The 15001-nt window shown below is 45.7% G+C and overlaps 1 protein-coding gene across 2 annotated transcripts in view; it reads right to left on the reverse strand.

Annotated features, from left to right (window-relative positions):
* The window catches only part of LOC119973540 (G patch domain-containing protein 2-like), a 321685-nt gene that overhangs the window by 37088 nt on the left and 269596 nt on the right, over positions 1–15001 (reverse strand). For both annotated transcript variants that reach the window (XM_038811829.1, XM_038811837.1), the window contains exon 7: positions 3565–3653. In XM_038811829.1, coding sequence (XP_038667757.1) covers positions 3565–3653 — 89 coding nt within the window. The remainder of the gene's footprint in view (positions 1–3564; positions 3654–15001) is intronic.

Genomic DNA, 15001 nt, shown 5'->3' on the forward strand with positions numbered 1-15001 from the left:
CTTAAAAAATGTGGCAACTTAAATGAACATGGAAGCAGGCAACAGTAGCCATATAGGGTAAAATGGAATGGTAGATCTGAACATGATAAATTGAATCCACACTCTACTTGATTTTACTGTTCAAGAATTATTTCATCCCCATGTTAAGCGAAAGTGCAGTAACTGGAAAAAAACATTAGACTTTCAGGTGCATCCATGGAAGCAAGTGGCAGAGGCAAATGTTGCAACCTAACCAACACAGCCATACAGTACACAAAGAGGTTCAATAAACTCACAAGGGTAGGTTTGCAAGCCCACCCCAACCTGTGAAAAACACACCTGCTATCACTCATATTTCCTTCATTCATTTCATTTCTTACCTGTAATTCTTCTTCTCTAAAAGCACTTGGCTCTCATGGAAACTCATTACTGCAAAATGTAGTTTTCAAATCACTCAAGCTCCATATTAACCATCATTTTGTCATGAAGCCTTCTAGCACACTTCATTTCATGGGACAATGCACCTTTACTCTCATTATCATAGCATGCATCATTTGGGCATACCCAGATACACAACTACTGCCATTTTGCCACCAATACCATCATGGCAGCAAGTGCCAGAATAGTCATCCAGTCAGTACAAAATAGTTGATTCAGGGTAGCTGCCATTGGGTGAAGCATCTGAGCACTAGTGAGAATGAGAACCAGCCTCAGTTGAGGAGGTTCAGAACCCAGACCTCAAAGGCCCAATCTTCAAAATAGCTACAATTGGGAGTATTGATTTAATGCACAGGTAATGGGGGTGGTTTCTGTGCATCTGGTTGAGGTAACACTCGAGTAGAAAGAACCCACTACCCTTACCTGCAACACTCTGCAGGCAATTTCATGACTGTGACAGACTTCTATGGTACCAAGCAGTGGAAATAGCTTCTAAGGATAAGCCAGTATTACAGTTACTGTTTGTTTAATAGATGCCTTGGGCGGTGATGGTGTTGTTGGGGGGGGGGGGGGGGGGGGCAGGGATGGATGGACACTGAGCAGCACGGTTGCATAGCGTTTTGAATACCTTGGTGGCCCTATTAAGTTTGTAATAACATTGACCCAGAGCACCATTGAGTCTGCCCAGCATCAATGAGCTGCAAGGCATCTGTGCAAATATTGCAATCTCTGCAGGGAATGGCATGAAGTCTGCTTCCTTTAAGCCCCCTCAGGGCCTTTACATGAGGCAGCTACAGACATGGGCTGGCACCCTTTTCTAATGCCCCTGCGGCTTCTACTGATTTATTTCACTCCACACAAAATATGCTGCAAGGTCAGGGTACAGATATGGAAGAGTCCACTAGCTGCATCTGTATAGTCATTGTTAAATACTCATCTGCACTTCAATCTGTCTTGGAGAAAATGACAACACAAGGTGCAGCTGAGTTTCCTATGTGCAGGTCCCAACTCCAATCAAGGTTCCTTAGTTTATAGAGCCCGAGTGCTCTGTTTAGGAGAGGCTCTCTTTTCTGACCTCACTATTCTGGGTTATTATATTCAGTTCAGTTGATCTGCTGAGAGTCTCCAATGGGACAGGCATGCCACATTCAGCCCATTCATAATTCTGGCACAATTATCAATTAAGATGCTAGAATATAGGTGAAGTTAACCAACACAACAGCGTGGATATGATCGAGTTAGTTGCAGGACCATGGAGAGCGTACGTAACTGCTCAATATCATATTCCTGATGAGAGATTTACTTACGAGAAAAGTTCATTTGAACAGAGGAAGCAATAGAAGCACTTAGAATTATGAACTTCTTTGATAGGGTCAATAGAGAAAGAATAAAAGCTCTGGCTGGAATGTCAGTGACAAGGGATCATGAATTTAAAACTAAGAAAGGGGAGAGGTAAGGAAACAGGCAGGGAGAAATTTCATCAGAGGGCTGCTGGAGGAGTGTGGAATGTTTTACCGTAGAGTGTGTTTGAGACAAGAGACCACTGCATCTCTTAAGTGTTTAAATATTCAAAGCAGGTGAAGAGAGAAGGTTAATGGAAGAAACAGGGCAATAGGAGAATTTGGGTTGCTCCAGTGGAGTATCAGCAAACTCCCTGCATGCTGTAAATGTCGGTGCCTCTATGCTTCTCTCTCAAGAACCAGCAGAAGGATGCATGGGGCCACCAGAATCCCAACTGATCCCCATGAATAGCTTGCTAACTGCTGGAGCAATCACTTACAAGTCGCGTGTTTGGGATCAGATAACACAAATGATACTCCATCACTAAATATAAGGACCATTGACAACTTACAAGGGGCAATTTTTACTTTGGGTAACAGTGTAGAATGGATGCTATTGATTCAGCTGGTTGTTGTGCATCTCTCCCAATTTTCATTTCCAGTCACTTCAATATATTGAATCGGCCTGAATCAGTCACCCCGCGTACACTGTTCACATATGAGACAGGATAAGGTGATAAATTGGCAAAACTAATTTTTCTCATTATGTAGAATAAGGTAGTAACACAGTTAACAACAGGCACTGATAAGAAAATGCAGAGAACAGTGTTTCAGATGTTGAAGCCACATTATGTGTTACATATAGAACCCAGCAACAAGCAACTCAAGCACTCAGCTAACTATAAATTTGGGCATATCTTCTTCACACAATATTTTTACAGCTATATTTTCTTGGTCAGTGCCCGTGACTTGCCATGACATTGATTCTGGGTTTGCTTTATTTTCCTACAGGTTCTGGCCTCTTTGTGTATCAACGTTCTGAAACATGCAGCACACAATGATCTTGGAGAACGGTGATGGGTTGCCTTCTGATCCATCAAGACATCTGAAGTGCTACTTTAAGATGCTAACAAATTATCCTGATGGTTGCATGTGTCCAGGTACCTCTGCAGTCAGATCTGTCTTTGGATGCTAGAAGTATCTGAGGAGAGTAATCGTTGATCTCCAAAGAGTCAATCTTCCAGTTTGCCTTTCTCTACAAAATGAAACTGGCACTGTAGACTGGTTCAAAATGAAAGCACTGCCATTGCTGCATGATAATTGGACACTAACCTTCATACAGTGTGAGCAGTAAGTGACCAGCTGCATATTGATGCAATAGCATTTCTTTCGGTTCATAAAAGACATTACACTGCGAGTAGGCCCAGATGGCTGCACAGTGCTCAACAATCCATTCCTGTGCTTTCAGAAATCCAACAGGCAAAGGAAACGTGTATGTTTAAGGACAAAACACTTATTTACCTTACTTTACACTAACAAAGCACACCTCTTTACCTGCTTTGAAAATTTGAGGAAGTCATGGCTTGCTCTCTTTGCTACTGACAGGAAAAAAGGGCAGGTGGAAAACATCAAAAGGAATACTGTAATGCTGAAAATACAATGACAAATGTTCTCACAAATGACGCTGCAAGTAAAATCAGCCTCGAGATTGATTGTGTTCTTCCGCAGTACGGCAAAGTCTTCAATAGAAGGTTACACAAATACATTTCTTACGGTTAGTATGAAATAATCCTCCAAAATGGGTGTATTATTTGTTCATCTCTAGTAGGTTTCAATATGGTGATTTTATTCTGACTATGTACAGTACCTGCTGCTGATGGTCCAGGGGGAGGTGCTCCTTTTCTTCTACGTTTGATATCTCCTGTACACAGTGATCCAAAATGAACGCTTGTTTGTCTGCAAATAATTATCAAAGAAAGTTATTAACTAGGACAAAACACCACTGCCTGTCTCCATACAAACACAAAGCCTGCATGATTTAACACTGAATCAAGACACCCACATTGAAGATGTAGCTGCATAATAAAGCTACCAATCTTGTTTATATCAAAACATAATTATGCTTTTGGACAACTACTCAGCAGCCAAACTGCATCATAAATTGTTACCAGAATGAATAATATAAAAGGAATGCTTTTTAATTTTCAAAACTGGCAATCTTTCCAGCTCCACATAAAATCAAGCAGCACTGGTTGACAGGCAAATGTTGGAGATTAATTATCTATAGGGATTACAATACAGTTGCTGAGATTTCAATTGGCCACTAATACTTCACTGTCAGCATTGCATTCATTAAGGCACAAACGGGAAAAAATTGAAATGAATCTTTTAGATAGACCTCCAATTGAACCTGAAGACCCCATGAGCACCCAAGGTACAGGCTTAGCAGAGAGCTTTGCTTCAGTAATTTTGCAAAGAATTGATTATCTGTTATGCTGCATTGAGATATCTACACTATTGATCACGGAGATTAAGGTACTCAGGCATCTTTTATTTTCTCATAGAAAGACATGCTATACTAGCAACAAATAACACTAAGTAAGGACTAGTTTGTTATTGTTGTCACTCTTCATGTAGAACACAGCAGTTACTTTTTAATTTAAAATCAATGACAGTCTGAAAGGCAGCCTTGTTCCATCAGCATAAATGAACCATTTATCTTTCGAAGGAGCACCAGTGTGATCATCAGACAAGGTGAGAGTAAAACATTTTTGTTTTAATAACAAGAAATGCTTCAAAATCACAGGCATCAAGAATCATCACCTGTGCGAATGTGTTTTCTTTGTTTTCAAACAAATGCCAGAATATTGTACTTGTAAACTAGATGAAGAGATGTGAAATGTTTCTCACACACACATTTTATATGTACATACTTCAAACAACATTTATCTTAAATCAGCAGCATTGTTTTATTCATTCACTCATTCTAGATCTATAAAATATAAAACAAATGAAAATTTCAGTTACACTCATGTTAATCGAAGGCTCCTTGATATATTTTTTCAACAATTTATTTGTCCCCGATTTTATGGGCATGCTTTTGCCACCACATTGTGCCAGGCACCGATCTTGTTGCGGTGGGAGCATCGCATGAGACGCACAAATCAGGCTTCGCAGTGGACACATAACAAGTGTGCAAGTCACCTGACCCATGGCGCCATTTGGATGAGGTCCTCACTGGGCCATGAGGCTCAGTTAAATACACGTGGCCTATTTGAGGTCGTATTCTCCTGGAAGCCCGTGAGTCACTGGCTGGACCGGTGAGGCCACAACCGCATGGCGATTAGTACTGGTCCCCACAAGCGGATACCAAGCGTGATGGCCACTCCGGGAGTCTCGAAGGCCATTAGATATGGTAATCCGGGTGGTGGGGACATGGCACTACCCTGGCATCTGGGCACCATGGCAGGACCAACTTGGCACTGCCAGGGTGCCAGGTTGCCACTGCCAAGGGTTGGGGCGTGAAGAAGGCCATGCCCATGAATGGGGCATGAAGGGGGGTTATGAATGGGGGTAATGAAGGGATGCCATGAAGGTTGGGAGGATGAATGGAGGATACTGAAAGGGAGGGGCCCTCAGCAATCCGACAGCGAGCTGTTATCACTTCGTATGTAAGTGCGGTGCAATGTCCATCATGTCTACGGGGTTGGCATTGTCCACGGGTGGAGGATGTGGGGGACTCTCAAGCTCATTCAGACATTGGGGCACCCTTTCAAAATGGCGCCTCAAAATCTGAGGAGCTGGTCTCACCAGTGAGTTCAGCTCCCCACTGCTGAAAAAACTCCTATGTTTCCTCTGGGTGCTCCGGTTTCCTCCCACAGTCCAAAGATGTGCAGGTTCGGTGGACTGGCCATGCTAAATTGCCCTTAGTGTCCAAAAAGGATAGGTGGGGGTAACTGGATTACGGCGATAGGGTGAAGGTGTGGGGTTAGGTCGGATGCTCTTTCCAAGAGCTGGTGCAGACTTGATGGGTTGAATGGCCTCCTTTTGCACTGCAAATTCCATGATTCTATGATTTAATTAAATGGGAACAAAGCGAGTGCATTTAGCCACAGGTTTCCCGGCACTTGCAGCGACGAGAAACACAACGCTATCAACCGTCACTCGGGTTAGATAGGGGGCCTGTTTTCTGCACAGAGGCACTCCGTTTGCCCAAACTCAGTGCAATGAGATTGGACGCATTTTTAAATGGCGTTTCGACTGCCAGAGACCCCGATGGGACACCCCCGAAGTCCGGGGCCCCCTGCACCTCCCCCAATACCCGTACAGGGCACCTCTGAGGTGAGGTGTTCCGAGCTGGGTCTCCCAACTTCTATCGGCCACGTTGCGCTGTGGCTTTTCGGGCGTAGTGTGACCATTCGATCACAGGAGAAACGCCAAAGTCCCAAATAAATGGGCTTTTCACAGTAACTTCATTTGAAGCATAATTGTGACAAAAAGCGATTTTCATTTCATTTAGTTTCATTAAATGACGAAGTGTGGGTCAATCCAGGTCTGGATTTCACCCAAAAAGATGGCGGGAAACACCCCACCAAAATGACACCTTGGGCGCCATCCAATAGCCCTTTGTCTCAGGGACCTCAGGCAAGCGCCATTCAGCACTGGTCCCCACAACAGGAACCAGGCGAAACAACACTCGTGAGGGTGTGTCAGGGGATTGAAGGCCCCCAATTGCAAGCACTTTGGGCAAGGTGGTGCCCTGGCACTTCTGGTGCCACCTGCGCACCCTAGCAGTGTCACCTGCAGATCCTGGCTGTGCGAGCCTGGCAAAGTGGCAGTGCAACCTGGGTGCCAGCCTGCCACCTGGTTCCAGCCTGGTACTGCCAAGGTACCCTGGTAGCACTGCCAGCTGGCACAGGCACTGCCAGAATGCCATGCTGGCACTACCAAGGTGCCAAGCTTTTGCACACGCGCTCTCGGGCTGGGGGATGCTCTATGTGGTTGTTGGAGGGGGAGTGCAGGAGGGGCCGAGGATCCTCCCAAGGTGCGTTCGGGCTGGGGGGCAGGGGTAGGGGACGAGGGGAGATTGGGCTTCGCTTCGAAGGCCTCGGAAATCGGGATGCCACTGGGGAATTCCGGCGAACGGAGCTGCCCACTGCAAAAAGTATGGCTTTGTGCGCCTCGGTCATGCGTCTCCCGTTTAGGCCCCTAAGACAACACGAGTCGCATTTAATAGTCATGTGTTTCTCAGCACTGTGAGCTCCAGGAAAAAGGCAGTTAAACACACTTGCTATGGGATTTTGTTCCATTTTGGGAGAATCACACCCTTAAGGCACGATTCTCCGGCCGCACTGCGCTCAAGCGAGAGCACCACACAGCTGGAGAACACCGGTAGAGGCCTGCAGAGAACTTTCTGACACGCTCCGTGGCCTTGCGAGATTCACTGAATATTGCGAGACTTCGGAGTCGGAACTCCGCCCCAAATGGGCAGGACCAAATGATACTCGCGGAGGTAATCGTAAACATGGTATCCACTGCCATCCCTCGATTCTCCGGCCTCCCCAGAGAGGCTGCAGCAGTGCCGATCGGTGCTGGTCCACACAAACGTGGACCAGGTGGAACAACACCTGGGGGTTTTCCAGGCCATCGGAGATCCCTGGGTGGTCAGGATAAGTGCAGGGTGGCCCCCTAGCCCTCCCCCTGGAATGTGGGCACTTTGGCACTGCCCAGGTGAGAGGAGCACTGCCTGGGTGCCAGGATGGCAGTGCAAGAGTGCCCGAGTGCCAGGGTGGCACTGCCAAGGGTCAGGGGGTGAGGGCAGCCATGCCCATGAAACGAGGTTGGAGGGGGAGTTTGAAGGGTGGGGGAATACAGGGTAGATACGTAGGGTACTTTGGGTGGTTGGGGGGGGGTAATGGGTGAGGGGGTCCTAGAAAGGAGGAGGCCTGAAGAAGGGGGACCCCATAGTGGGGAGTCTTCACTTGGGGGGGGGATATGGTAGTGCCAATGTTTGTGGGGGGGGGGGGGGGGGGGGGGTGACATTGCCCATGAGTGGGGTAGTGGGGGATCCACAAGCCTCACTTTGAGATTGGGGAACACTTTCAAAATGGCGGTTTGATCTCTGAGTTCAGCTCCCCGGTGCTAAAAATAATTCGAAGTGTGGGGTAAACTGCAATGAAACTCCCCAGGGCTCAAAAAAGGTGACCAAGTGTCATTGAATAGTGGTAGGGAACTCTCTGAAAAAAAACACCACAAATTAACTTAGAATCTTTTGGGAGAATCGTGCCCCGAGTCATTTTTTGCGAGAATCGCGCCCTATATTTAACATCAACTGATAGGATCTGGGTATCGATAATTAATTTTAATAACAATCGAGATCCAGACTGTTGTGGGAGGTGAGGGAGGAGTTTTCTGGGGTACTGATCCAAATTTTTAATCCCTCTCTGGTCACAGGGGAGGTGCCAGAGGACTGGGAACCAGCTAATATGGTCCCACTATTGAAGAAAGGTTGTAGACAAGCCAATGAAATGCCGAGTGAGTCTCACGTCAGTGGTTGGGAAACTACTGGAGAAGATTCTGAAGGAGAGAATCAATCCCCACTTGTCGAGGCAAATGTGATTGAATTATTTGAGCATGCAACCAAGCGTGTAGATGAGGGTAGTGCAGTTGATATAGTTTACATTGATTTCAGCAAAGCCTTTGACAGGGTCCCACATGGGAGACATATTAAGAAGGCAAATGCTCATGGGATTCAGGGTGATTTGATAAGGTGGATTCATAATTGGCATAACGGTGAGAAACAGAGGGTGATGATAGATAGCTGCTTTAGTGTCTGAAAGCCAGTGACCAGTAGCATACCACAGGGATCTGTGCTAGGCCCCGTATTGTTTGTCCCGCATTGTTTGTCATTTATATAAATGACATGTATGACTATGTGGGGGTAGGATCAGTAAGTTCATGGATGGCACAAAGATTGGCTGGGTGGTTAACAGTGAGGTTGAGTGTCTTGGGTTACAGGTGGGGTGGTCAAATGGGCGGATAAGTGACAGATGGAATTTCATCTTGAAAAATGTGAGGTGCTACACTTTGGAAGGAGTAATTTGACAAGAAAGTATACTATGAAAGGTCTGCCACTGGGAATTTCCAAAGAACAAAAGGCCCTTGTCGTGTTTTTCCATGGATCTCTGAAGACAGAAGGGCATGTTAATTGGGTGGTAAACAAGGCATATGGGACATTTGCTTTTATCAATCAGGGCAGGCAGGTCATGATGGAGCTGTAGGGAACTTTGGTGAGGTCACAGCTGGAGTACTGAGTGCCATTCTGGTCGCCACATTATAGGAAGGATGTAATTGCACTGGAGGAGTGCAGAGAAGATTAACCAGAATATTGTCCGGGATGTAATATTTAATTTATTAAGAGAGTTTGGATGGGCTTGGGTTGGAGCAGAGAAGACTTAGGGGTGACCTGATTGAGGTGTAGAAGATTATGAGGGGCATGAACAGAGTGGACAGGGAGCAGCTGTTCCACTTAGTTGAAGGGTCAGTTGCGAAGGCACACAAGTTCAAAGTGAGGGGTGGGAGGTTTAGGAGGATTTGAGGAAAAACGTTTTCACACAGAGAGCGGCGGTGACGGTCTGGAATGCACTGCCTGGGAGGGTGGTAGAGGCAGGATGCCCCACACCCTTTAAAAAGTACCTGGTTGAGTACTTGGCACGTCATAATATTCAAGGCTATGGGACAAGTGCTGGCAAGTGAGATTAGGGAGAGCAGGTCAGGGCTTTTCATGCGTCGGCGCAGACTCGATGGGCTGAAGGACCTCTTCTGCACTATAGTATTCTGTGATAGCATCACAACAGTTTTGGCTTGAAATTTATGCTTTATCTAATATGCATGTCGAGAGAAATGGACACTCCAGTTTTAAAAGAGGCCCACAGTTTTTTTTAAAAGAAGTAATCACCAAATCCATTCACATCAATGGAAATTCTTAGACTTTCAGGGTCTCATTTTTATTTAGTTAGTTTGAAAGTCCAGTTCACTGAAACAGCTCTCTTGCAATTTTGAAGCTTAACATATATTTAAGATAATAGTTTGGAAGTATTGGGAGGAATTATATAAAGTGCCACATTTCTTCCCCCTCCCGGCCCCCCAGATTAATTAGCTGGAAATAGATTGGAGGTGGGATTTGATCCCCTCCGGAACAGGAAGTCCTGCCTCAGAGGTCAGCAGCTCTCCAGCACTTTGGGTATACAGTGCTGGATCAGTTAGATATGTTTGGGAATCTCACTGGGTGCCATGCAGGCCTTGGTATGGGTGGGAAAAACAACCAGGGGTTTGTGGGGGGGGGGGGAAGCTTGGAGGGGGCTCATCAGAGGGACTCTGCCCACCTGCAAGCAGCAGTCCGCTTAAGAGCTTCAATTGGCCCACGACAGGCAGGTCAACCAACACCACCCAGGCCAATGGTATTGCGATGGGGACAGGGGTGGGTGGGAAGGTGATGGCAAGCCCCTTGCCTTCAAACCCCCCTGTGGGGGAGCAATAAATTCAGCCCATCATTATTTTTAAGTATGACAGGAGTACTTGTGCACACATCAAGTCATTGTTAATTATTTAACACACATATATATATATATATATATATATATAAAAATATATATATAAATATAACACAATGCTGGATCATGAAAAGGCAGCATTATAGAACTCAGTTGTGACCATTCACAAACTCTAAATATGAAGATTCATGCCTCTGTGCTTGACAAAGTTTAGAGAACAAATTGAAAATCTATCTCTTTAAATTTCAGGACAGCCGCCCTGGAACTTCTGAGGCAAGAAAAGTATTTTTCTCCTTCTATTCTGTATTTTTAAACCTACCATTTCTTGTCAAAGGCCAAAATCTGAATATTAATCATTTTATATATTTCACCTCCACATGGGAGACATAAGGCGGCAAATGCACATGGGATTCAGGGTGATTTGACAAGATGGATTCATAATTGACATAGAGGTAAGAGTCAGAGAGTGACAGCAAAGCAGAACTGGTATGTTACGGATGGCGACAGACATATGTACATTAAACCATGTGTATATAGAGGGATGGTGAGTAATATAGAGTATCAGGAGACTACCTAAATGTGATAAAAGCAAATTGCTGTGGATGCAGGAATATGAAACAAAAACTGAAAATGCTGGACAATCTCAGCATGTCCGACAGCATCTGTGGAGAGAAAACAAAGCTAATGTTATGAGTCTGGATGTCTCTTTGTCAACGCTATTGAAATGTGACCTGCCTACCTTCATTGGATAAGGAAGAAGATAATGAATGGAGAAATTTTATTCAGGGAATCAATATTTAAAAAAATATATATTACAAAGCCAATGTGCAGACTAGGCAGGACAACCCCCTAATCCATCTCCTTGCTTGCTCCAAAGAACAATTCAAACTGAATCCAATTCATGGTCCCCACAAGAAAAATACTAGATCCAAGTTGACAAGAACAGACATTGTGCCTGATCACACACTTGACCTGAGCCAAAAAGCCGAGAATATTACAAAGTCTATAAGAACATAAGAACTAGGAGCAGGAGTAGACCATGTGGCCCCTCGAGCCTGCCCCACCATTCAATAATATCATGGCTGATCTTTTGTGGACTCAGCTCCACTTACCCGCCTGTTCACGATAACCCTTAATTCCTTTACTCAAAAATCTGTCTATCTTTGCCTCAGAAACATTTAACAAGGTCGCCTCAATTGCTTCACTGGAAAGGGAATTCCATAGATGCAAGGCACAGAATCATAGAAAGATATAGCACTGAAGAAGGTCATTTGGCCTAAAATGCCTGTGTAAGCTTTTTAGTAGACCTCATCAAATCTCACCCTTCTCTGTTATTTCCCCAAAGCCCTGCAGGCGCAGGTTACTGCCTTTACTAACCTGCAGGTCAACCCAGTGCGGAGAATGGTCTGAGAGTGTGATCGCTGAGTACCCCGTGCCCACCACCCCTGCCAGTAAGGCCCTGCTCAAAATAAATAAATAAATCCGGGAGTACACTTTATGCATGTGCGAGTAGAAGGAGAACTCCTTCACCCTCGGCTGCCCAAATCTCCATGGATCCACCCCTCCCCCCCAATCTGCTCCATGAACCCTTTTAGTTCCTTTGCCATTGCTGGCACCCTGCCCGTTTTAGAGCTTGACTGGTCCAAGCCAGGGTCAATAACTGTGTTAAATTCCCCTCCCATGACCAACCTGTGTGAGTCCAGGTCCGGTATCTTCCCCAGCATCCTCTTTATAAACTCCACATCATCCCAATTTGGTGCATACACGTTTACTAATACCCCCTGCACCCCCTCCAGTTTCCCACTGACCATAATGTACTGACCTCCCACAACCGAGACTATTCTATCCGCTTCAAACACCACCCGCTTATTGATCAGAATCGCGACCCCTCTAGTCTTGGAGTCTAGTCCCGAGTGAAAGACCGGACTGACCCAGTCTTTCCCCAATCATCTAATCTGGTCAGTTACACTAAGGTGCGTCTCCTGCAACATTACCACATCCACCTTCAGTCCCCTAAGATGCGCAAACACACGTGCCCTCTTGACCAGCCCATTTAACTCTCGAACATTTCAGGTGATCAGCATAGTTGGGGGCTCAGTGCCCCCCCCCCCTTCGCCGATCAGCCATCCCCTTTTTTTGGGCCGGCCTCCAGCCTACGCTCCGCGCCTCCACCGGTCTGCCCCCTGGCAGCCTCCGCCCCCAACCTCCTCTCTGTTGCTTAGCCCAAGTCCCTCCCTCGTCGGCAGAACATTTACTCCCCCCCAGTAACAACATCCTGTAACCCAACCCCTTTAATACACCGAACATATGCACACCCCCCACTGCGCTTCCGTGAGCTAGCCTGCCCAGCTAGCTTGGTGGCCCCCATCCCTGGTGCCGGATAGTCTCCCACCTATTGTTACCTCCCCCCCTCCCCCCCGCTCATACAAATATACTCCAACATCAAACAATCCCCACACAATTGCCCAACAGAAAACCACCAAGATCTAAACAAGCACACCTCCATCCCCCAACAGTGCAAATGAAAACCTCAACTCACTCGGCTCTACCGCTGGTCCCAAATCAATGCAAAAGGCATTACAAACAGCTTCCACAAAACGAAAAACGAGATTTAAAAAAAAAAAAGAACAGAAAAACAAAGAAAAAACAAGAACGTTGCAGCAAAGTTCAAAAGTTCTCAGTCCACCACCAGTCCTTTCCTTTTCGAAAAGTCCAGCACGTCCTCAGGCGACTCAAAATAAAAGTGCTGTTCCTCGTACGTGACCCAGAGATGGGCTGGATACAACAGTCCGAACTTCACCTTTTTCTTAAAAAGGATCGACCTAATCTAGTTGAAACCTACTTTTCTCCTGGCCATCTCCACACTCAGGTCTTGGTAAACCCGCAGGATACTGTTGTCCCACTTACACCTCCGTGCCTGCTTGGCCCACTGTAGAATGCGCTCCTTATTCAAGTACCTGTGGAATCTCACCACCATTGCCCTTGGGGGGTCCCCCATTCACGGCTTCCTCGAAAGCGCTCTGTGAGCCCTGTCCACCTCCAAGGTTCGGGAGAATGTCCCCTCCCCCAGCAGCTTCTCAAACCCCGGACAGGCGCCGGAATGTGGCGACTAGGGGCTTTTCACAGTAACTTCATTGAAGCCTACTCGTGACAACAAGCGATTTTCAAACATACCCGCTATATATGCCCCAGCGTCCGTTCCTTCGGACCCCTCCGGGAGCCCAACGATTCTCAAGTTCTGCCGGCGGTATCTATTCTCTAGGTCCTCCACCTTCTCCAGGAGTCTTTTCTGCTGGTCCCTCAGCATCCCCACCTCCAACTCCACTGCTGTTTGATGTTCCCCCTGCTCAGCCAGCACCTTCTCTACTTTCTGGATCGCCCGATCTTGGGCGTCCAATCTAAGCTCCAGCCGCTCAATTGACTCTTTTATCGGGTCCAAGCAGTCCCGTTTCTGCTTAGCAAAGCCTTCCTGAATAAATTGCATCAGCTGTTCCGTTGACCTCTGGGTCGACAAACCAGAGGTCCTGTCCTCCACCATGCTGTCTCCTGCTGCAGCTTCAGCCCAAGCCTTCTCTGTCTTTCTGTTTCTGCCTTTACGAGCACTTCTAGTCCTTCTCTCCATGCACCGATGTGGGAATTGCCTCTGTCATCAGTTTTACAATTCAAATCCGGTAGAAAATCAGGTAAAAGGTCCAAAAGTCCGACCAGAACGGGAGCCACCAAGTGTGCAACTTACTCCTTCATAGCCGCCACCTGAAGTTCCATCCAATTCTGTTTTTAAAAGTAACTACTGGATCCGTTTTAAGCAGTGCATTCCAGATCAAAACAACTTGCTCTGTCATGTCACCTCCGGCAAATACATTAAAGACAACCACCTTAAATATATGTCCCCTGTCTACCAACCCTTCTGCAACTGGAAACAATTTCTCCTGATATGCTCTATCAAATCCATTCATGGTTTTGAACAGCTCTGTTAAATCTTCTTTTAATTTTCTCTGCTCTAAGGAGATCAACATAAGATTCTCTCATTTTAGCATTCCAGTAAATCTCATTTGCACGCTGTCCAAGGCTTTTAGATACTTCCTAAAGTACAGTGCTCAGAATTGAACACAATACTCTAGTTGCACTTAACCGGTGTTTTATAAAGGTTAGTGTAACTTTCTTGCTTCTGAACTCTATACCTCAATAAGAAATTTTTCTCTACAAGTCTTGCCGTGTTCAAAGACTTGTATACATAAACTTCAAGGTCTGTGTTCTTCTACCCTTTTAAGATTGTAGAATTTTGTTTATATTGCCTGTTTGTTTCCAACCATAATGTTTCAATTCATATTTCTGTGTTAAATTTCATTTGCCATTTATCAGTTTGTCTATGTTCTCAAAGTACGTTACCACCTTCCCCACTGTTTACTACATCTCCAAGTTTTGTGTCAGCTGCAAATTTTGCAATCATGCCCTTTATTGTCAACAACCATTCACCACTACTCGGTTTTCTGTCCATTAGCTAATTTCATTTCCACATTGCCACACCTCTGCCTGTTTAATCTTAACCTCTGCCTGTTTAATCTTACAGGCTTTAATTTTACTAACAAGCCTAACAAATAATTTTCCTTTTTCCATAACTTTAGGCTCTTCCCCACGTATGGATTAATATTCCTGAGGCAGTACATCCTAGGAGGCTGAATAATATTACTCGAATCTGCATTGTTCAGCTCACAAGAAAGCATAAAACAACAATAGGCCACTTGGTTCTTT

The sequence above is a fragment of the Scyliorhinus canicula genome, chromosome 1 (genome assembly GCF_902713615.1).
Source record: "Scyliorhinus canicula chromosome 1, sScyCan1.1, whole genome shotgun sequence".
NCBI classification, from domain to species: Eukaryota; Metazoa; Chordata; class Chondrichthyes; order Carcharhiniformes; family Scyliorhinidae; genus Scyliorhinus; species Scyliorhinus canicula.